Raw genomic sequence first — 21,313 nt, 5'->3', positions numbered from 1 at the left:
ACTTTAATTGGGTTGATTATGTAAAAAGCAAGTGTCAACAAATCAAAAGGCTAATCAAAGACTTGAAATTACATTACAGACACTTAAATTCCCTGTAGCAAAATATAGTGTATACTTACTGCAATTGTTACTACAGTACGATCAGCAAATGCAGTCATTACAACCTTCTGAAGAATGTTTTCCTACATAAACAGGTAACAAGAGTTTCCATTAAGTGAGTCATTCACGTAAAATGGAATCAACAGCTTGATGTAGTGGTTAAGAGCAGCAGCTTCTAATCTGGCAAGCCGGGTTTGAATCCCTGCTCTTCCACATGCAGCCAGCTGGGTGACCTTGGGCTAGTCACAGTCCTATCAGAGATGTTCTCATAGAGCATTCTTGTCAGAGATTGTTCAGCCCCACTACCGCACAGGGTGTCTGTTGCAGGGAGGGGAAAGGAAGGTGATTGTAAGTCTCTTTGAGACTCCTTTGGGTAGTGAAAATTGTGGTATAAAACCCAACTCCTCTTCTTCAGATCAACTAATTGCTATTAAAAAACCCATCAAGTTTTGTTTCCTAACATTTATAAATAACGCATAATAATGAACTCACAGTTGCCATGTCAATAGAAGCAGTGGCTTCATCCATTATGAAGATACTTGTCTTCCGCACAAATGCCCTGGCTAAGCAGAAGAGCTGTCTTTGTCCTTGGCTGAAATTTTCTCCACCTTCTGTGACAGAGGCATCTGGAACAAACAAAATTATAATTTGAGACCCATTAAAATTCAAAAATTTGCCACTGTTCTTTTTTTACCCATAGAGAGCAAGGCCAGTACACACTGCTTCTGACTGCACCTTAGCAGCATAAAGTACTGTAGACACAAGTGGAAATGGTGCCAAGACCCTGCTCTTGCTCCAATTACTGCTATCTGAACCCCATTTGTCCTGCTTTTTCTCCACTGTGATTGTGAAGTAGCATTAACTCTACGGTTGCCAATCTCTGGGTAGGGGCTGGAGATCTCCTGGCAACAACTGAGATCAGTCCATCTGGAGAAAATGGCCACTTTGGATGGTGGACTTTATGGCATTATACCCCATTCCTCCCCGCCCCAAACCCTGCACTCCTCAGGCTCCACCTACCTCCCAATTACCTAATTTCCCAAGCCAGAGTTGGCAGCCCTATTTATCTTACCTTTCTTCCTCACTTTCCTTTCTCTTCTGAGCCACACTATAGTGCCACAGTGAGGTTAAAAGGTAGGAGAGCTGCATGGTACTTTTGAAAGTGGAGCTTAGCTCCACACCTTTCCCAAAGGGTGCTCTAGATAGAGGGCCCAGACAGAGGCCTTTGAAGGCCTTTTTAAAAAGCCCACAATTGGCCTGTGTCTAAAGGGGAAGTCCTAGGAATACCACAAGTTATGCACGGAATGACTTTGTGTGAATGTTCTTTAATCCTTGGTTTACATGCAGGGAAAATCTCTGTGTGAGACCAATCTATGGTCAGACAGAAGGAAAAGGTATAACCAGGATGAAGTCTGCACACACTGGATAATGCACTTTCAATTTGCTTTTGCAGCGGGATTTTCCAGTGCAGAACAGGATAATCTACTTCGAAAGTGCATTGAAAGTGCATTATCTGATGTGTGCTGAATGGGCCCAGGAAAACTATTGAGAAAGTTTATTTTTTTGTCTCATTATAGACACTGTTGCACTTGGAACTGGGCGCTGGAGTGAGAGTGTACCCCTCTCCACAATGTTTCTCTTTGCCTTTTTTTTGTTTTCCATTAAAAATACTGGAGCTAAATGCTCCTTCACAGAAAACAGGCTGCACTAAGAACTAAGAAACCAGAATCCCTACTATGTCCCCCTTCAGTATTTATTTTGGCAACCTTCATTCCCACTTCCAGACTAGACTACTGTAACTCGCTCTACGCAGGCCTACCCTTGACTCTGATCCGGAAGTTACAGCTGGTACAAAATGCGGCAGATAGGGTCCTCACTAGGACACTTTGGAGGGCCCATATTCAGCCGGTACTCCGTTATCTCCATTGATTACCAATCTGTTTCCGGGTCAAGTTTAAGGTGTTGGTATTAACCTTTAAGGCCATACGCGGCTTGGATCCTACTTACCTGCGGGACTGTTTGGTTGTTTATGCCCCCCGCAGGGCTCTCTGCTCTGCGGGTATGAATCTACTGACTGTCCCGGGCCCCCAGGACGTTCGCCTGGCCTCGACTAGGGCCAGGGCCTTTTCGGTCCTGGCCCCAACCTGGTGGAATGAGCTCCCGGAGGAGCTAAGGGCCCTGTCAGAACTACCATCTTTCCGCAGGGCCTGTAAAATGGAGCTCTTCCACCAGGCCTTTGGTTGAGGCCAGGGCAGAGCCTGGGTTCCATCCAAGATCCATAATCCATCAGCCAGTTTTTCTCTCCTCTCTCTCTTACAGAATTAATGTCCAACCTTTCTCTGAACAAGCGGGGAAAGTGGGGAGAGTTATAGAATAGAATGCCATCTTTTTATTGCAATAATGGGGTATTTATGGGGTTTTATGTTATTTTACTTTGATTTTATATTTTATTGTGAACCGCCGTGAGACCTTTTGGCGAACGGCGGTATATAAATCCAACTATAAATAAATAAAATAAATAAATAGAAAGTACTGAATCTGAGCATAAAGAGGTATCCTATAGGAAATATTGAGGATAAAGGGGGAACCAATGAAGTGGCTCAATCTTCTCTTGTGCTCACATCTTCTTTTCTACATGTTATGAGATGAAGAAAATGTTTACTTTTCACCGCCATGCTTTTTCTTCTTGAAATTCTGGTTATTATCTTATAATAGGTTGTGCTTTTCAGAAAGCGCCAGAATGAGAAAAGCTTAGGGTTACTCTATCTAGGCCTGCCCTTAACTTTGATTTGGAAAGTACAACTGGTCCAGAACGCAGCTGCCAGGGTCCTCACAGAAACACCTCGAAGATCCCACATCCAGCAGCTGTGCTGGCTTCTGGTTGAATTCTGGATCAGACTTAAGGTTCTGGTTATCACCTTTAAGGCCATACGTGGTCTGGGCCCAGTGTACCTGAGGGATCGCCTCTCTGCTTACACCCCTCCCTCAAAGAGCCTTATGCTCCAGCACTTCCAACTTTCTGTTGATCCCTGGCCCCAGGGAAGCTCACTTGACCTCAACCAGGGACAGAGGTTGTTCTACATATTTTTCTACATATTTTCTATGTAGATTACATAGAAATTGTTCTACATATTTTTCTATTGTTCTACTATGCTGCTTGTTGTTATGATTGTATTATTGTTAAACTAAGTTATCTGTACCATTTCTATTTTATGTGAACCGCCCTGAGCCTTCAGGTAGGGTGGTATATAAATATAATAAATATAAATAAAATATATGTTTTTGAGAAGGTAGAGGTTGGGTGGTGGTGAAGTTGGGTATTGTTTGCCACAGATTAAGACCTATCAAGTTGCTCTCAAAGTAGTTATTTAAAGGGGAGAGTAGCATGGTGGGGAAAGGGCATGCTGTTTTCTGGATAAATACAACATTTGCTTCCCACAAAACTGCTTTTAGTTTTGCTAGGGCAAATTTATGGCTACCAGGAAAAATGTTTATCAGAAGAAATAACAACTCTAAAATACTATTTGCCCTTTTAATACAATACATATAGTTCAGGTTCACACAGAAATGTTTTATCACAGGGCCCTCCCAGATGAGGAAATTATTACCTAATCCCCCAGGTAAAGCTTTCACCACCTGCTTTAGTTGTGCTATTTCCAAAGCTTCCCACAGCATGCTGTCGGAACATTTTTTTTCTGGATCCAAGTTAAATCTGTAAATTTAAAAATAAAATGACTAATCAATATCAAGCTCTGCCTCGCGGACACATAACCTTAAATGGGCAAGGACAGTAATTGTTCCTGTGTTTTATTATGCTGTTTAAAATATAGTACCCAAATGACTGGCAGTCTGGCAAGATATGTGTGGTTACTTGCTGTCCATGTTCAACACTGATCTACATTGCATAAACAGAGGGTCACTATCGTGGAGGAACAATAACATTGTTCTGAACTTCAGTGTGGGGTTCCTCAAGGCACAATTCTTTCCCCAATTATTTTTAACATCTTCATGTGCCCTCTAGGGCAACTTGGCTGGAGGTATGAGCTGGGATGTCACAGATATGCAACAACATCCAGCTCTAGCAGTTAATAAGTGGCTAGTCGAATGCTCCACCTGAATTGTTGGCTGAGTGTCTGGGAGCTGTGGCAGACCGGCTCTAGCAAAGCTGCTGGAAGCTCAGTCCCCTGAAGACAGAGGTTCTGTAGCTGGGGAGGAAAGGACCACATGAGGAAGTGCGCTTCCCTACTCTTGATGGGGTGCAACTTCCAGCTGCTCACACTGTCAAGAGTTTGAGATTGATCTTTGATGCCTCCTTATTCATGGAGGTGCAGGTCATCAGGGTAGCTCATCAGGCATTTTTCATCCATGTCAAGCTAAGCTACTAGAGCCCCACCTAGACCCAGAACACCTATCCACAGTGATCCATGCGATGCTGCCTCAAGGCTGGATTACTGTAACTCGCTCTATGTGGGCCTTCCCTTAACTCTGACCTGAAAATTACAGTTGCTTCAGAGGGCAGATGCTCTGGGTCCTTATGAAGAACCCATGGAGAACTCACATATGACCCATTCTCCAGCAGCTGCACTGGCTGCCAGTTGAATTCCGGATATGGTCTATTATTAAACTTATATGCTGCCACTCCCAGAACCATATGGCCTGTGGCAGCTCACAACAATAAAACAATAGACAATAAATAAATATTGAAATCCCCCTCCCCACTCCCTAACCCTCCCACCCCCAACTCCCAATCCCCAAACTAGCCGACAGATGTTGGCATTGGTTTAACCTTTATGGTTTTATGCGGTCTGGGGCCTGTGTACCTGAGGGACCATCTCTCCATATACACTCCCCAAATGCCAACACGTTTATGGTTCCCTGCCCCAGAGAAGTGCATCTGGCCTCAACAAACAAACAAGAAATGTATAGTGCTATCCTAAGCAGAGTTAACACTTTTAAAAACTCATTAACTTCAATCGACTTTAAAAGGGTACATCTCTGTTGCGAACTGCACTGACAGATGGTCACTCTTTCTTTGGAGTGAGTGGCCACTCTCCAAAGCAATTGTTTTCTCTTGGGAGATAGATCTCTGTCATTCAACTGTAATTCTTGGAGATCTCCTGGGAGCTGGCAAACCTAGGCCTGGCAGCAGTCTCTGGGTAACTACGTAACAACCTTGTTGAGCATTACTAAACTGAGACTATTTCTGCCCTAGAGATATTGTTTGGATATGCATTTTTAAAGGGTTGATTTTTTCAACCAAACTGAGAGCCAGTTTGATGTAGTGGTTAGGCGTGCGGACTTCTAGTCTGGCATGCCAGGTTCGATTCTGCGCTCCCCCACATGCAACCAGCTGGGTGACCTTGGGCTCGCCACAGCACTGATAAAACTGTTCTGACCGGGCAGTGATATCAGGGCTCTCTCAGCCTTACCCACTCCACAGGGTGTCTATTGTGGGGAGAGGAATGGGAAGGCGACTGTAAGCCGCTTTGAGCCTCCTTTGGGTAGATAAAAGCGGCCTATAAGAACCAACTCTTCTTCTTCTTCTTCTTCTTCTTCTTCTTCTTCTTCTTCTTCTTCTTCTTCTTCTTCTTCTTCTTCTTCTTCTTCTTCTTCTTCTTCTTCTTCTTCTTCTTCTTCTTCTTCTTCTTCGTCTTCGTCTTCGTCTTCTTCATGCATTTCTGCACCCTCACTTGCCCTACAACAAAGGAATCCCCAGAAAACTAGATTTCATCTTTTCAAGTGGACTCTAATGGGGTCTAATTTGGGGATGTCCAAAATGAAAACTCATGCAATTAGGTTTTCCCTGCGCCTGCCATTTTGAGTCATTTGGGAACTCCCCTTTCCTCATCACAATCCTCCCTCCCCCTTCCTCCCTCCCCCTCCCTTCTTCCCCCTTCCACCATTCCAGAAAAACCTGCCTCTTTTTTTTTAAGCGGATGATTGCATTACAATACTGTTTCTAAGTTGTTTTTTTAAACAAAAGCAGTCTTATAGTCTTACATAGCAGTGTTATAATGTTATAACGTTATAGCTCATTTAAAAATACATTCAGGACACTTTGGGGAGAAGGAGGGGAGGCAATCAAGGGTGCAGATTGGTGGGATTAAAGGGCCGCAATGAAACAAAAGTGCAAAAAAATACATTTTTCAAAAAGGGAATGGAGCAAAGCATGATGGGAGGCAGAAAGCATGTTGTGAATGACTCAGGGCAGAGAGCATTTTGTGAATATCAGCCTGGGAAATAAGGGGAAGAAAGCCCAAATGTGCAAATGCTAGCGCCGATTTGCAGCATCCAAAGGCAATCCAAAGCGAGGCTAAAACAAGGTATGCCTCCTAATGTTGAAACAGTCTACGTCTTGCTGTTTGCTACCGTTTAACAGCAGCCACCATACAAAAAACAATGTAGCATAGCACTAGCTTCAGAGTAGTGTTTGGGATACTCAGGCTTGAATTTCAGCTTGCTGTGGAGGCTCACTGGGTGATTTTAGATCCATAACATAACTTTCAGCCTAACTACATCACAGGTTTGTTGTGCATACAAAAAGGAGTAGGGAATCATGTAAGTTGTTTTGGGTCTCCACTATGGAGAAAGGTAAGATATAATTTAGTAAATAAATAAAAAATATAGATGAAGTTGGGAGGCATATAAAAAGTGAGTTGGATAATGGTTGAGAAGGGCAGAAGGAAGCAGGAGGAAGATATGGGTGGTACCAAGAGGAGGGAAAGAGGAAAAAATGTGGGGAGAGGGATGCAGGTAAAAGTGAGGTGCCACCCCATTTTCTTTGAGGGTTGCCTACCATGCCAGTGAGTATGGCCAAGTTGCAGGCACCACACAACTGGACCATAGTTTTCCTAGGTAGAGGCTGCTGGGTGGAGGGGAGTGACAGAGAAAACTTAAGACAAAGGAGCTAATAAAGGTAGGTTGGCAATTAAATGGGAAGGAGATACGGTTGCCACTTTCAGGACAGAAATTTCTAATGATTTGGGGGTTAGAGTCTGGGGAGGGAATCAGGCATAGGGGAGATTTCAGGAAAGAGAAAACAGTGGCGGAGGGCGAAATAAGATGCCTCCTGCAAGTCCTTGTGAGTTCCCACTTATTTTCTTACTAAATAGTAAAAAAATGCCACATTGGTGGAAGAGCACATTTAGTACTGTGAAATTCTCTGCACTATGGCTTCTGAGCCTAAAACTTAACAATGTATGAAAGCAACAGAATGCTCTCCAGACTCCTTTTCTTATATTTATTTATTTCTTAAATTTATATACCACCATTCCTGGCAAACAGGCTCTGAGTGGAAATGTGCCTATCCACCCTAGCTGGGGTACAACTTGCCATCTCATCCTTGGCCAGGAACCTGGGAGTTATTTGGATGCCTCCCTGGACGCTCAGGTCACAGGAGTAGTCCGCTTGGCATTTTTCCATTTTCATCAGGCAAGGCTACTAGCACCATATCTGTCCTCGGATTGCTTAGCCACAGTCATCCATGCAACGCTCACCTCCAGAATGGACTTCTGTATTTTGCTCTATGCGGTCTTGCACTTGTCTCTTACCCAGAAATTGCTGCTGGTGCAGAATGTGGCTACTAAGGTTCTCAAAGGAATATCTTGGAGGGCCCATATCCAGCCTGTGTGTGGCAGCTACATTGTGTGGCAGCACAGCCCAGATCAGGTTCAAGGTTTTGGCATCTGCTGTCTGAGCTCCACATATCTGTGGGACTGCCTATATCCTTATGCCCCCTACAAGGCACTTCGCTCTGCGGGTGCTAATCTGTTGGAGGTCCCTGGTGTGAAGGAGGTTTACCTGGCCTCAACTAGCACCAAGACCTTTTGGGTCCTGGCCTGGCCTGGTGGAATGAGCTCCTGGGAGAGCTGAGAACCCTGTTGGAGCTTTCAAAGTTCCACAGGGCTTGTAGAATGGAGGTCTTCCTCCAGTTCCTTGGCTGAGATCAGGGCAAGTTTGTTCTGGGCCCCTCCATGAAGCCTGGTCATCAGGTTCCCTGCATGGCCTGAGGCACCAGTCTGGTTTATCTTAAGGGATTTAAAGGAGATCTTATTGTGGGTTTTATCTAGATTGTTACCTGCCATGAGCCACTGTGTGGAAGTGGTGGGCTATAAATGAAATGAATGAATGAATGAATGAATATAAAATAGAAACATTCATTTCTGAGTATTTAGGGTTTGTGGAATAGCAAGTCATAGAACCAAGCGTAAAATGGCAGAGGCAAAAGGGTACATTCATAGGGCCCAGGGTACAGGGTTGTTACTCAAGCTTGATAAAGTCTGTTATTTCAGAAGAAAAATCGACATTTTCCCTTCATGACTTATGAGACTGTATATGCATGGAATGCCATTCTGTACATACATTTTGGGAGATTTCATTAAAAGTTTGCACTATGTCCAAAGAAATGCACAGCAGAGACCAAGAAGGATTTTTTGCAGTGGAAATCTTCATCTTGACAGTGCAAGCTTGACAGTGTAGTCATAAGCATAACTGGCCACGATGACTCTATCAGAACACTTACCGGATTGTGCCACTGAACAAAATAGGATCTTGGAGAATGATTGACAGTCTGGATCTCAGTGTTTGTAAGGGAAGTCTGGCAATGTCTATGCCATCAATAATAATCTTTCCTGTTGGTTTAATGAATGGTATTTACATTCTCTATCACAAGACCTGGTTACTATACATTGTACTAGAGATGCAAGCAGCACACATGATGGGCATGCAGCCAGAGGAGTAAACCTACTCAACACATTTGCAATAGTGGAATAAATGGGGCGTAAACCTAATTGGATGAAGGATTTTGCATCCTTCATCTAAACAGCCATAGGCAGTCAAATATAAATTAAGGATGCAAATTAGGCAATGTAAAACCTTCAAACTTCATTTATTTTACTGTGAAAATCAACAAAGTTTTAAACTACCTACTTTTGACTGAACTGAACTCCAGTCTCACTTTATATTTTCTAATAACATTCACAAGGAAGCTAAGTTTTCCTAGCATGCTCACTTAAAAGAGATAGAAATGTTATTTTTTTAAAATAGAGGCTCCACTGTGTCCTGAATCTGAATAACCCCTTTTTATTATACACAGATTTTACAGAATCATGCCTCTTTTAAAATTACTGTGCCACATAGTAAAGCTGTAGCAGTTAATACTGATTATGAAGCAAGGCCACTGATCCCTGCAGAAAGTATTTGCAGCTGTAAACTGCTTTGATACCAGAGTTCCTATATCATGAGAGAAAAGCCTCCTTCTCCTCATGAGCTGACATACCCTAATACAGCGGTCTGCAAGCTTTCGCTTGCTGCGGACCGCTGCAGGGTAGTGGGGGGAGAGGGCGGCGGGGGGGCCCGCGCACACGCGGCAGCCCCAGCGCAAACGCGCATGCGCGGACTGCTGCGCACGTGCATTTGCGCCCGGGAGGGGCACAAACGCGCGTGCGCAGCAGTCCGCGCATGTGCGTTTGCGCCGCCGCCATGCCGGCGGCCGCGGCTCCCCCTCCCGGCCCCTTCGGGCCACGAGCAAATCGGCCGCTAAAGCGGCCGATTAACTTGCACCTCGGCAAGCTTCTCTTCCCTCCCCTCCCGAAGCGAGAAGCTTGCTGGGCCGCGAGCTAATCGGCCGCTTTGGCGGCTGATTTGCTCGCGGCCTGGTGAGCTTCTTGTTTTGGGGGGGAGGGAAGAAGGAGCCGCGGCCCGGTGCTGAGGCCTTTGCGGCCCGGCACCGGGCCGTAGCCCGTGGGTTGGGGACCACTGCCCTAATACATATAATACAATTCAAGAATACTAAAAATGTAGTTTAATTTGGTTACTATTGAAATCAGTTCATACCACCAGGAAAATATATATCTAGCAGAGACATACTAAAATATTAATCACCATTCAGAAACACCTGAAATTGGGTTTAAAAACAAAAAATGCTTATTATTTGCTGTACTCCATAGAAAAGCAAATGGCCAATGCCAAATAACAATTTGTATCAGCTTTGGAAATCAATGTGGTAGGTGGTGGCAAAACGCTAATAACCTAGTAGCTGGCTCCTAATTTGGAACAAAACTGGATGTAATGCTTACTTCAGTTTTACTGCCTTAACATTTCAGATTTACCATATAAACGAGAATTGAAGATGCTCTCCTAACAGCAATCACTGGCTAATATGCACAGATATAACCTTACCTTCAAACATGTCAACCATTCTAAAAAAGGCAAGAGAAAAAGATGATTTTCCACTGCCTGTTCGGCCACATATTCCAATCTGCAGACAAGAAATAAAACAAGACAGGAAAATGGATGTCAGTTTAGTAGAAAGCATAAGTTTCTACTGGACTGACTAGATTTTCTGGAGAAAGCAACCTCGGTTCATGTGGGTTATAGGTAATATGTATTCGTTTAGGAGGTCTATCTCTATGTGGGAACAATCTGTAGTATGAATTTCTCATCCTCCCCCTCCCCACCCGTTGTTTTATCGTTGCTGCCAGGAAGGGCCAGATGCCACGAACATTCCATCTGCCTAGGCAAGGGAAAGCAGAGACAGAAATATTCATTGCTCCCTGGTCCTGGTTGCTAGGTGGGGGGATGGAGGCTTTGCCCAACTCACAGTCTTATGGTGCCTTCAGAAGTAAAGAAACAGGAGCATCTAAAGCCCAGAGTCTCCCTTCCAAGTATAGACCCTACTTATCTTCCAAAATCTGATGAGATCCACACCATAATATACCAATGCACATCCCTCTGCATACTTAGCAGGGAAGAAGTCCGTTTGTATACATTCAACCTTACTTTTGAATAATCATGTTAATGATCTCCCAGTATATCTGCCATTGTAACAAAAATAATATTCTAGAAATTAATCAGTACTCTTCAAAATAATGCTAAAAATAAGATTGAATTGGGTTTTCCTAGCTTGCAATAGGAAATGATTGGAATAATTAAGAAATAACTTTGCTTTTTAATTCAAAGATTATTCTAAGAGGTATCATCTTGAGTGATCATTGCAGTATTACCTTTTGTCCTGGAGAGATGTGGGCATTGACATGCTTTAGGACTGGCTTTAGGCTACTGTCATAGCGGACAGATAGATTCTGTATTTGAATCTCACCCTGGTCTGGCCAGTTCTGAGGAATCTGTGCTGGGGCTGTATCCAAAGCAATGAAACAACAAATAGGAGTCACTAATGATGAACTTGGTTTGCAAAATATTCATGTTGTTATTGTGATACTTTCAATTTGCTGCGAATCGTTAAAGCATTTTCCAATCATTTTAGGATATACAGCATCATACTCACATAGGAGCCCGTCATAGTTTTCAGCTTCAGTTTTTATAAGACCGTTGATCCTTTTCACTGCTCCAAGCTGCAGTTCCATATCAGCCAGGTTGCGAACCATCCAGTTTAGGTAGTTAGATACCTGGAAGGGGTGGGGGGAGAACTGTGTAGTTGGCATAGAATGCAGCAAGTATCTCAACTTGTAATCTCCACTTCAAATTATTTGAAGTCAATAATAAAAGAATTCCCATTATCCAGCAATTAAGGTAATGTGTAGCTCTTCCAGGCCATTCAGACCTCTGACAGTGAAACTGGACTCTTTAAAATAAATAAAGATATTGGTCTAGAGTATGCTAAATGTATGTTTAATCTGGGATGTATATAAAACTGGATTACTGAGTGAGATTTTTTAGCTCCTAGCCAATTATTCAGTTTTTGGGTCAGTAATACAGACTGACACTTATGGCCCCAGTAAAGCCTAATTTCTTTAATGTACTTACCATCAAAGCATAAGTCAGTCCCAAGCCTACAAGACCAGAAGAAAGGTGATTGTATAGAGAATTTGTAATGGAAGCAACAGCTGCTATGAGTACCACACAGGCTCCAATATATTCCTAAAGAAATAAGAAGAATGAAAAACATCACTATACACCAAAAGATAGCACTAGTCACTCTATTTCTGGTAATTTCAGAGTCAAAGAACAGATATTTGGAACCAAGGTACATTGGCACTAAACTTACTGGGAAAACTTCTGGGCCACTTCTGAGTCATACCCACAGGTCTCCAACCTCATTCCCTCTTCATCCAGGGAGTGTTTAGTGACAACCTGGCCCCCATCTGGTGGAGTGAGCTCCCAGAAGAGATCCTAGCCCTGTCCAAGCTACCATAATTCCACAGGGCAGGCAAAATAGAGCTCTTCCACCAGGAAGACCAGTAATAATATCCACTGCCCCCCCCCCAAACCCATTCTATGGGATTGTGTTCTTAATCGCCACCTGAACATGTTATGTTCTATTATATTACAATTGGTGATGTTAATTATATTATTAATTATATTAATAAATGGGAAGTTATATGTACAAAAATGATACAAGTACACAAGACAAAACACTGTTATAAAAATAATGAAAAATCCTAAAATTACATTGTTGACATTTTTTATATTGATTTAGACCAGATAGAATCCAGGTTCTCTATATCTTTATTGTTATGGTATCAAGTTAGTTAGGTTTAACTAAAGTACACATTTCCCGTATTTTCAATAACCAGTATTGTATTTTAGGAGTAATATTTTTCTTCCATTGTCTAGCTTATACTAGTAGATGCTGTTATGATTGTTGATACAGTTATCAAACTTACTTTTGTACTCTTACTCAACTAATGTTTTCTGTAAACCGCCCTGAGTGACAAGGGAGGCCGGTATATAAATACAAATAAAACGATAAGCCTTGCAATGCTGGGACTCTACTGCCCCAACTGTTGTAGCTGAAGAACCAACTGGAAGGGAAAGGACCCTCTTCCTTGTTCTAATCCTGACAACCATCTAAGATGTGCCTGACCTATGACTAGACAAGTTCCCTTTTCCATTTTAGCTTCCCAGCCCACCCCTCTTTAAAACTGCTAAGACTGAAATACAGGGCAAAGATCATTAATTGTCCTGTATGTTTTAGTATTCTTAAGGTCCTTCAAATATGGAAAATATACTGTATTATGTAATGTCATTCAATAGCTGCACATTGTGTGTCAACAAGCCATGTCCCCCTATAGTGATAAATATTTCAAATAGGTTGGTCTTTCTGGTCAGTCTTCAACTTATATCAGGTCTGATTATATATGTGGCAACTAATAGAGAAAGAGAAACATTGTGCCATTGTGATTATCCTTCTTTTGAGACTAGAACGTTGCTTGGGATGGACTGGAATGACTGGAATGTAATGGTGGATGGATATGAACTGTTCAGAAAAAACAGAATAGATCGAAGAGGTGGAGGAGTGGCACTGTATGTGAGGAAAGGGCTTAACTGTCAGGAAATTCTAGTGAAGGAGAGCATATCTGCAGTGGAAAGCATCTGGGTGAAAATAAGCGAGGGGAAAACAAACAGTGTGGTGGTTGGTGTCTGCTACCGACCGCCTGACCAACGAGAGGATGTGGATGCTGCACTTTGTGAGCAGCTTGAGAAAATATCCAAACGGCAGGACCTTGTCATCATGGGTGACTTCAATTTCCCAGATGTGTGCTGGGAAACTAACTCTGCGAAGCGTCCTCAGTCATGCAAGTTTCTGACCTGCCTGGCTGACAATTTCATTTATCAAATGGTAGATGAACCCACAAGAGGTTCAGCCATACTGGACTTAATACTGACCAACAGGCAAGAGTTGGTGGATGAGGTGAAGGAGGTGGGGACCCTAGGGGGAAGTGACCATGTCCTCATAGAATTCCTTTTGAGATGGTGAGCCAAGGAAGCTTGTAGCCAGATGCGGATGTTGGATTTTCGTAGGGCAAACTTTAATAAACTCAGAGACATGATGAGTGTCATACCATGGACGAGAATGCTGGAAGGGAAGGGAGCATGTGAAGGGTGGGCGCTACTCAAACAAGAGCTATTGCATGCTCAATCAATGACTATTCCAGAAATACGAAAACACTGCAGGAGCTCAAAGAAGCCTATTTGGATGAACAGAGAACTTCAAGAGGAACTAAGAAAGAAAAGGAAAATGTTCAGGAAATGGAGGGAAGGACAGAGCTCTAAAGAAGAGTACCTACAGGTTACTAGGCACTGTAGATCAATCATCAGAAAGGCCAAAGCTGAGAGTGAGCTAAGATTGGCCAGGGAAGCCCATTGTAACAAGAAAAGATTCTTCAGTTATGTGAGGAGCAAACGTAAAGTCAAGGAGGCAATAGGCCCACTGTTGGGTGCAGATGGACAAACTCAAACGAAAGATGCAGAGAAAGCAGAAAGGCTTAGTGCCTATTTTACATCAGTTTTTTCCCACAGGTCAAAGTGTTTAGGCACATCTAGAGATGGCTGTAGCCAAAGGATAGTGTCTGGGTGGCAGGTTAACATGGATAGAGAGGCTGTCGAGAGGCATTTAGCTGCACTGGATGAGTTCAAATCCCCTGGTCCAGATGAAATACACCCGAGAGTACTCAAAGAACTTTCCAGAGAACTTGCACAGCCCTTGTCCATCATCTTCGGAACCTCTTTAAGGACTGGAGATGTCCCGGAGGACTGGAAAAGAGCAAACGTTATTCCGATCTTCAAAAAAGGGAGGAAGGATGACCCAGGAAACTACAGACCAGTGAGTCTGACCTCTGTTGTGGGGAAGATAATGGAGCAGATATTAAAGGGAGCGATCTGCAAACATCTGGAGGACAATTTGGTGATCCAAGGAAGTCAGCATGGATTTGAGAGCCAGTTTGGTGTAGTGGTTAGGAGTGCGGACTTGTAATCTGGCATGCCAGGTTCGATTCTGCGCTCCCCCACATGCAACCAGCTGGGTGACCTTGGGCTCGCCACGGCACTGATAAAACTGTTCTGACCGGGCAGTGATATCAGTGCTCTCTCAGCCTCACCCACCCCACAGGGTGTCTGTTGTGGGGGGAGGAATGGGAAGGCGATTGTAAGCCGCTTTGAGCCTCCTTCGGGTAGGGAAAAGCGGCATATAAGAACCAACTCTTCTTCTTCTTCTTCTTCTTGTCTCCAACAGGTCCTGCCAGACCAACCTAGTTTCCTTTTTTGACCAAGTAACAGGCTTGCTGGATCGGGGAAATTCGGTTGATGTCATTTACTTGGATTTTAGTAAAGCTTTTGACAAGGTTCCCCATGATGTTCTGATGGATAAGTTGAAGGACTGCAATCTGGATTTTCAGATAGTTAGGTGGATACGGAATTGGTTAGAGAACCGCACTCAAAGAGTTGTTGTCAATGGTGTTTCATCAGACTGGAGAGAGGTGAGTAGCGGGGTACCTCAGGGCTCGGGGCTCGGCCCGGTACTTTTTAACATATTTATTAATGATCTAGATGAGGGGGTGGAGGGACTACTCATCAAGTTTGCAGATGACACCAAATTGGGAGGACTGGCAAATACTCCGGAAGATAGAGACAGAGTTCAACGAGATCTGAACACAATGGAAAAATGGGCAAATGAGAACAAGATGCAATTTAATAAAGATAAGTGTAAAGTTCTGCATTTGGGTCAGAAAAATGAAAAGCATGCCTACTGGATGGGGGATACGCTTCTAGGTAGCACTGTGTGTGAACGAGACCTTGGGGTACTTGTGGATTGTAAACTAAACATGAGCAGGCAGTGTGATGCAGTGGTAGAAAAGGCAAATGCCATTTTGGGCTGTATCAACAGGGGCATCACATCAAAATCACAAGATGTCATAGTCCCATTGTACACGGCACTGGTCAGACCACACCTGGAGTACTGTGTGCAGTTCTGGAGGCCTCACTTCAAGAAGGACGTAGATAAAATTGAAAGGGTACAGAGGAGAGCGACGAAGATGATCTGGGGCCAAGGGACCAAGCCCTATGAAGATAGGTTGAGGGACTTGGGAATGTTCAGCCTGGAGAAAAGGAGGTTGAGAGGGGACATGATAGCCCTCTTTAAGTATTTGAAAGGTTGTCACTTGGAGGAGGGCAGGATGCTGTTTCTGCTGGCTGCAGAGGAGAGGACACGCAGTAATGGGTTTAAACTTTAAGTACAACAATATAGGCTAGATATCAGGAAAAAGTTTTTCACAGTCAGAGTAGTTCAGCAGTGGAATAGGCTGCCTAAGGAGGTGGTGAGCTCCCCCTCACTGGAAGTCTTCAAGCAAAGGTTGGATACACACTTTTCTTGGATGCTTTAGGATGCTTAGGGCTAATCCTGTGTTGAGCAGGGGGTTGGACTAGATGGCCTGTATGGCCCCTTCCAACTCTGTGATTCTATGATTCTATGATTCTAACCTGAGAAAGGTTATGACATCTTAAGAAGCCATTATGTTTGCTGGCAGATATAATAACAAATATATTTGCATCATAGGTTTTATATGGTCTATTTGCAAAAGTTTTAAATAAAACTAGAGTGCTACTTTTCCTCCTTAAAAAGTCTTTAACAGTTGAATGACAAGCAAAAATGAGTAATTGAAACTAGATCATGCAGATATAGAATTTAAAAAAAATCATTCACCTGTCTCAGGGCTAGGCAACCTTTTTATGTCCAAGCAGCCCAAATCCCATAACATACCTGTGAAGATATGATATAGAAGCAAACAAATGACAGTAGCAAACAAATTGCTAAGCAGTCTGGAGATAGCCCCAGCAGCAGTGCCAGCACCTTCCACCTGAAGCAGAAAATCAGCTCTGTGGGCTAAGCAAAATGACCTGGCATGCCATCATTTGGCACATCTGCCTAGCATAAACTAGGACCTAATGAGCTTTGTGTTGTCTTGTGGCTGTAAAAGCAGAGGAATCTTGCCAAAAAAGGACTGACAATACTAAGCCATATATAAGTAATAAACAGTCTCAATACAAGGTAATTTACTTGCCATCCGAACTTCCAGCCAGCGATTTGCAGCTGTAAGGAAAAGGGAAGCGATGTTGTTAGAATCCGTATATTCAAGAAGCTTCTGTTTAAACCGGGTTTCATACCTTTTATAAAAGAAAAATGACAGATCAGAACAATGGAATTAATTTAGGTCTAACTTATAAAAGATGTCCAAAAGCTAGGGCAGTGGCCACTCAAAGATATTACCAAACTTATATATAAATATAATCTATGTAATATTGCATGATGAATCAAAGTTAATAATCCATAACTCACAAAAAAGTTAGAAGCTGATGACATATTTGCGGATTTCATTTCAGAATTTGGGCATCCAGGAATCTGGATGTGAGCTTCAACACCTCCCTCACCATGGAGGTGCAAATTATGAAAGTAGTACTGCTGGTATTTTTTCCATCTTCATCAAGCCAAATTACTAGCACTCTACCTGGCCCCCAGAGCTTCTAGTCACAGTGATCCATGTGATGGTCATCTCTAGACTGGACTTCTATAACTCTATCTATGCTGGCCTACCCAGCATAGTCCAGAATGCAGCAGGAACAACTTGGAGGGCCCACATTTAGCCTGTGCTCTTGCAGCTGCAATAGCTTCTGGTTGAATTCCAGAACAGGTTTAAGGTACTGGTACTTATCTTCAAGGCCATATGCAGTCTGGGCCTGGTATACCTGAGGGACTCCATCTCCACGTATGTTCCCCAAAGAGCACTTTGGTCTGCAAAGGCTAACTGATTGGCAGCCCCTAGCTCTAAGGAATTACATCTGGCCTCCAAGAGGGCCAGGATATTCTTAGTACTGGCCCCTACTTGGTGGAATGAGCTCCCAAAGGAGATTTGGTCCTTGATGGGCCTGCAAGATGGAGTTCTTCCACCAAGCCTTCCATTGGGGCCAGTGATCTTATATAATCTAATAAATCAGGGGTAGTCAAACTGCGGCCCTCCAGATGTCCATGGACTACAGTTCCCATGAGCCTCTGCCAGCATTTACTGCCAGGGGCTCATGGGAATTGTAGTCCATGGACATCTGGAGGGCTGCAGTTTGACTACCCCTGTAATAAATGCTCCCAATAAACACTCCCATAGAAGCATAGTAAACTGGAAAAGATCTACTGATAGAGATCATGCGAGGAACTACAATGACAACTGAGGCTGCTATTAAATACAGATGCCAGTTTAATGTTTTTAATATGTTATTAATTTTAACCTAAAATTGTACTGTTTTTATGATGTACACCACCCTGAGTCAGAAATGGAATAAATAATAATAATAATAATAATAATAATAATAATAATAATAATAATAATAATAATAATAATAATAATAATAATAATAAAAAGAAGAAGAAGAACATAGGAAAAGCTTCACTGGGGGTCCCAGGATGTTGCCATCTTCCAGATAACCAACAGATCATTGGAGGCACGGGAAGCTTGGCTGGAAGCCAGGTGGACATGGGCATACCTGCTGGGTGGTATAATTTGGTTGCCTTATGACCATGTGGTCACAAGATGGTGGGATTTTTCCCTATGCTGCCTGACGCTTCTGAATAAAGTTGTAGCCTATTTTATGCAAAAAAAATGGATTGTACCAGTCCTTTATGGGGTGGTGAGCGTTCCCTTGCAAGGCAATAAGAACATAGGAAAAACTTCACTGGATAAGATCGGTAGTCTATCTAGTCAAACATTTTGTCTCATACAGTGGCCAATCCGTTCCTTTGAAGAGCCAACAACTGGACACAGAGGACAAGATAATTTTACTAAATAAGAACCTATGGGAATAACAATGGTCAAGGAAAGGAATTTGAGGTGACAGCAGCCCTTATATTTGCATTGATGCTATTGTACAGGTATTGAAGTAGGACATTTCAAAAGTTCTAAGAGGGTATAGAAATAGTCACTATGTATGTATGTATGTATGTATGTATGTATGTATGTATGTATGTATGTATGTATGTATGTATGTATGTATGTATGTATACACAGATGTTAACAAATTTCTATGGTATTTCTAGCTAATGAGAAGATGAAGAAGGCCATGAAATCAGAGATGGTAATTTATAAAATAGATGCATTTGTAGCTGCAGAACTGGATTATTTTCTGAGTAATACTAACCAAGTTCATGAAAGCTAGCATGAGGATTAAGACAAACAAGGCCCAGATATTAGCTGGTTATTTCTAACTATCTCTTTAATTTGTTATCAAGCTAATTTTGGAAACTCAAGAGTACTTTGCTAAGAGATTAGAACCCAAGCTTCAAATGCCACAACTACTGCATATAAGATAACTGAAAATAAGTAATGTTCTAAAAATAACCAAACAGAAAAACTTGGCAGTGAAGGACAAGGACTTATGAATATGTACTTCATTTTGGATCAGAAATTTATCAGCTTGGCTTCGTCTTGCCTACTAAAATTCTGAGTTAGCCCTACTAGGCAGCAGGCCACAGATTGAAGAACTAATTTTGCTCTATGCAGGAAGTTCATAGAATCATAGAATCATGGAGTTGGAAGGGGCCATACAGGCCATCTAGTCCAACCCCCTGCTCAACGGAAACAGCATCCTGCCCTCCTCCAAGTGACAACCTTTCAAATACTTAAAGAGGGCTATCAAGTTCGATACAACGTAAAACAGCTAGATTGCTATGATCTCCAAATGTGAATCAATATATACCCTGCAAAATGTATATGCTGAAACTTTGTTATATACCTCTTAATTTCTCATTTAGATCATTAACTTTCACTGCTGCCATAGCACTGAGAAGCTCTAGCCTGAAGCTAGGTATTAGGTAGAGAAGAAACAGACTTCACAAACTTGCCTCTGTCCTCTAGTTCTGTACTCCCTAAGTCTGTTTTCCAAAAAGATGTGCCATTCATTGATTGACAGTAAACAAGTCAGAGGGCCAAGAGTGGATACACAGAACAGAATAATCAACTTTTCTCTATAGTTATGATAATTTTAGTGGTGATCACTGGGTTCTTAGCTGGGCAACAAGTAGATCTTTTGGTACAATTCTACCCATTATTTATCTCTAATGGCTAGCCTTCTATACTTTGCTATGGAACTGATTTCATGGTATGGGGAAAGGGGAAAACAGACAGAGAGGATGTGTCAGAAAGAGGCTGGTGAAGGAAGGCATGCCCCTTTCCCTGTACTAACCCAGAAACCAGAGCCAGATTTTGTGGTGTCAACAAGGAACACTTTGAAAAGGTCAGGCTATTCATTCCCATAACATGATGGCCATTAGAATTCTGTCAGAGCCTTTTCTTGCAGGGGAAAAGGGGGCTGGGAGGAATTTCATTATACTGGAATTGTGTTGTAATGTGATTCCAGCCTTTAAAAAAAAACAGACTGATTTCAGCCTTGGAAGAGGGGGCTGGGTGAGGGTGTGTGTGCTCAAATGCAACAAAATGCCACTGGCAGCTGATTGGTGGTTTTTGCCATGTGACAGTGAAAAACATGTGTAAAACATGGTGAGAAGTTTTGACTTCCTGTCCCTAAGCTCTCCCATGTGTACACAAGTCCTGAGGGCAAATGGGGGAAAGCACAGCAAGGGCTTCTTGTGTGGTAGTGGGAAGAATTGGGGCAACTAGTCAAAAACCAGCCAGCAGTGCAACATAATGCCTCCCATGCAGTAGAAATTTTAGTGAGGCAGAAACAGGCACTGATGCAGAGATTGCAGGACAGACCTGTTATTAATAAGTATGAGGTAACTGTGGAAGACCCAAAAAACATGGATAAGTCAGCAACTATATCCAAAGACCAGGAGTTGGGAGAGGGGAGGAAATAATACGATTGAATCAGAAATCCCAAAGCTCAGCCCCCAAATGTTCAAAGAGAATTCCTGAAAGTTCCTCTAACTTTCTCCAAGATACATTTACTATGTCTCAGTCTTCAAAACTCTACCAGGAGAGCCACAGAGAGCCCCAGGAAAGCAATCATCTGCATGTAAACATGGGCATATAATGGTTGGGGTTCAACTTGAACTTTTGAAATTTGTTTCATTATATAAGATCTTGGTATGGCTCCATTCTCCATTGGAACAAGTTGCCAATAATTTAATTAGCTTTCTGTCTGCATAAATGAATTTTGTCCTTAACATCACAAACCCGCTCCTACAAGAAGTCTGAAATCTGATCTGACCTGAGGGCTTCTAGTTGACAGGACTCTATTACTTCAATTGATAAAGGAATAATTTGCCAAGTACCAGGTATTTATTTATTTGATTTCTATACCACTCCTCCCTGAAAGTGGTTAGGAGTTGTACTCAGTTGTACTGAGTTGTGCTATTACTTCATAGGACTGTTAGACTGACATTCTTTCAAGTATTAACCAAAACATAACCCATCAAAATAGTTTACCCTATCTTTAAATTCTTATTATGTAAAACTATAGAAGGGATGTTCTCTAA

At 42.6% G+C, this 21,313-nt stretch overlaps 1 protein-coding gene across 11 annotated transcripts in view; it reads right to left on the bottom strand.

The window, feature by feature from the left end:
• ABCC8 (ATP binding cassette subfamily C member 8) overlaps nt 1-21,313 on the bottom strand; it is a 118,621-nt gene that overhangs the window by 2,250 nt on the left and 95,058 nt on the right. For 6 of the 11 annotated variants that reach the window (XM_077321624.1, XM_077321625.1, XM_077321622.1 and 3 more), the window contains 9 exons: nt 16,896-16,998; nt 11,863-11,976; nt 11,384-11,504; nt 11,103-11,233; nt 10,279-10,357; nt 8,621-8,729; nt 3,708-3,811; nt 592-725; nt 120-182 (listed from right to left, as the gene is read on the bottom strand). In XM_077321624.1, coding sequence (XP_077177739.1) covers nt 120-182; nt 592-725; nt 3,708-3,811; nt 8,621-8,729; nt 10,279-10,357; nt 11,103-11,233; nt 11,384-11,504; nt 11,863-11,976; nt 16,896-16,998 — 958 coding nt within the window. Of the gene's footprint in view, nt 1-119; nt 183-590; nt 726-3,707; nt 3,812-8,620; nt 8,730-10,278; nt 10,358-11,102; nt 11,234-11,383; nt 11,505-11,862; nt 11,977-16,537; nt 16,595-16,891; nt 16,999-21,313 lie in introns of those variants that run through there. The other 5 variants (XR_013228302.1, XM_077321627.1, XR_013228304.1 and 2 more) reach the window with 5 other exon arrangements.

Source organism: Paroedura picta, chromosome 2 (genome assembly GCF_049243985.1).
Source record: "Paroedura picta isolate Pp20150507F chromosome 2, Ppicta_v3.0, whole genome shotgun sequence".
In the NCBI taxonomy this organism is placed as follows: domain Eukaryota; kingdom Metazoa; phylum Chordata; class Lepidosauria; order Squamata; family Gekkonidae; genus Paroedura; species Paroedura picta.
The sequence above is the reverse complement of the archived record's forward strand: the minus strand, read 5'-3'. Positions and strand labels throughout refer to the sequence as shown.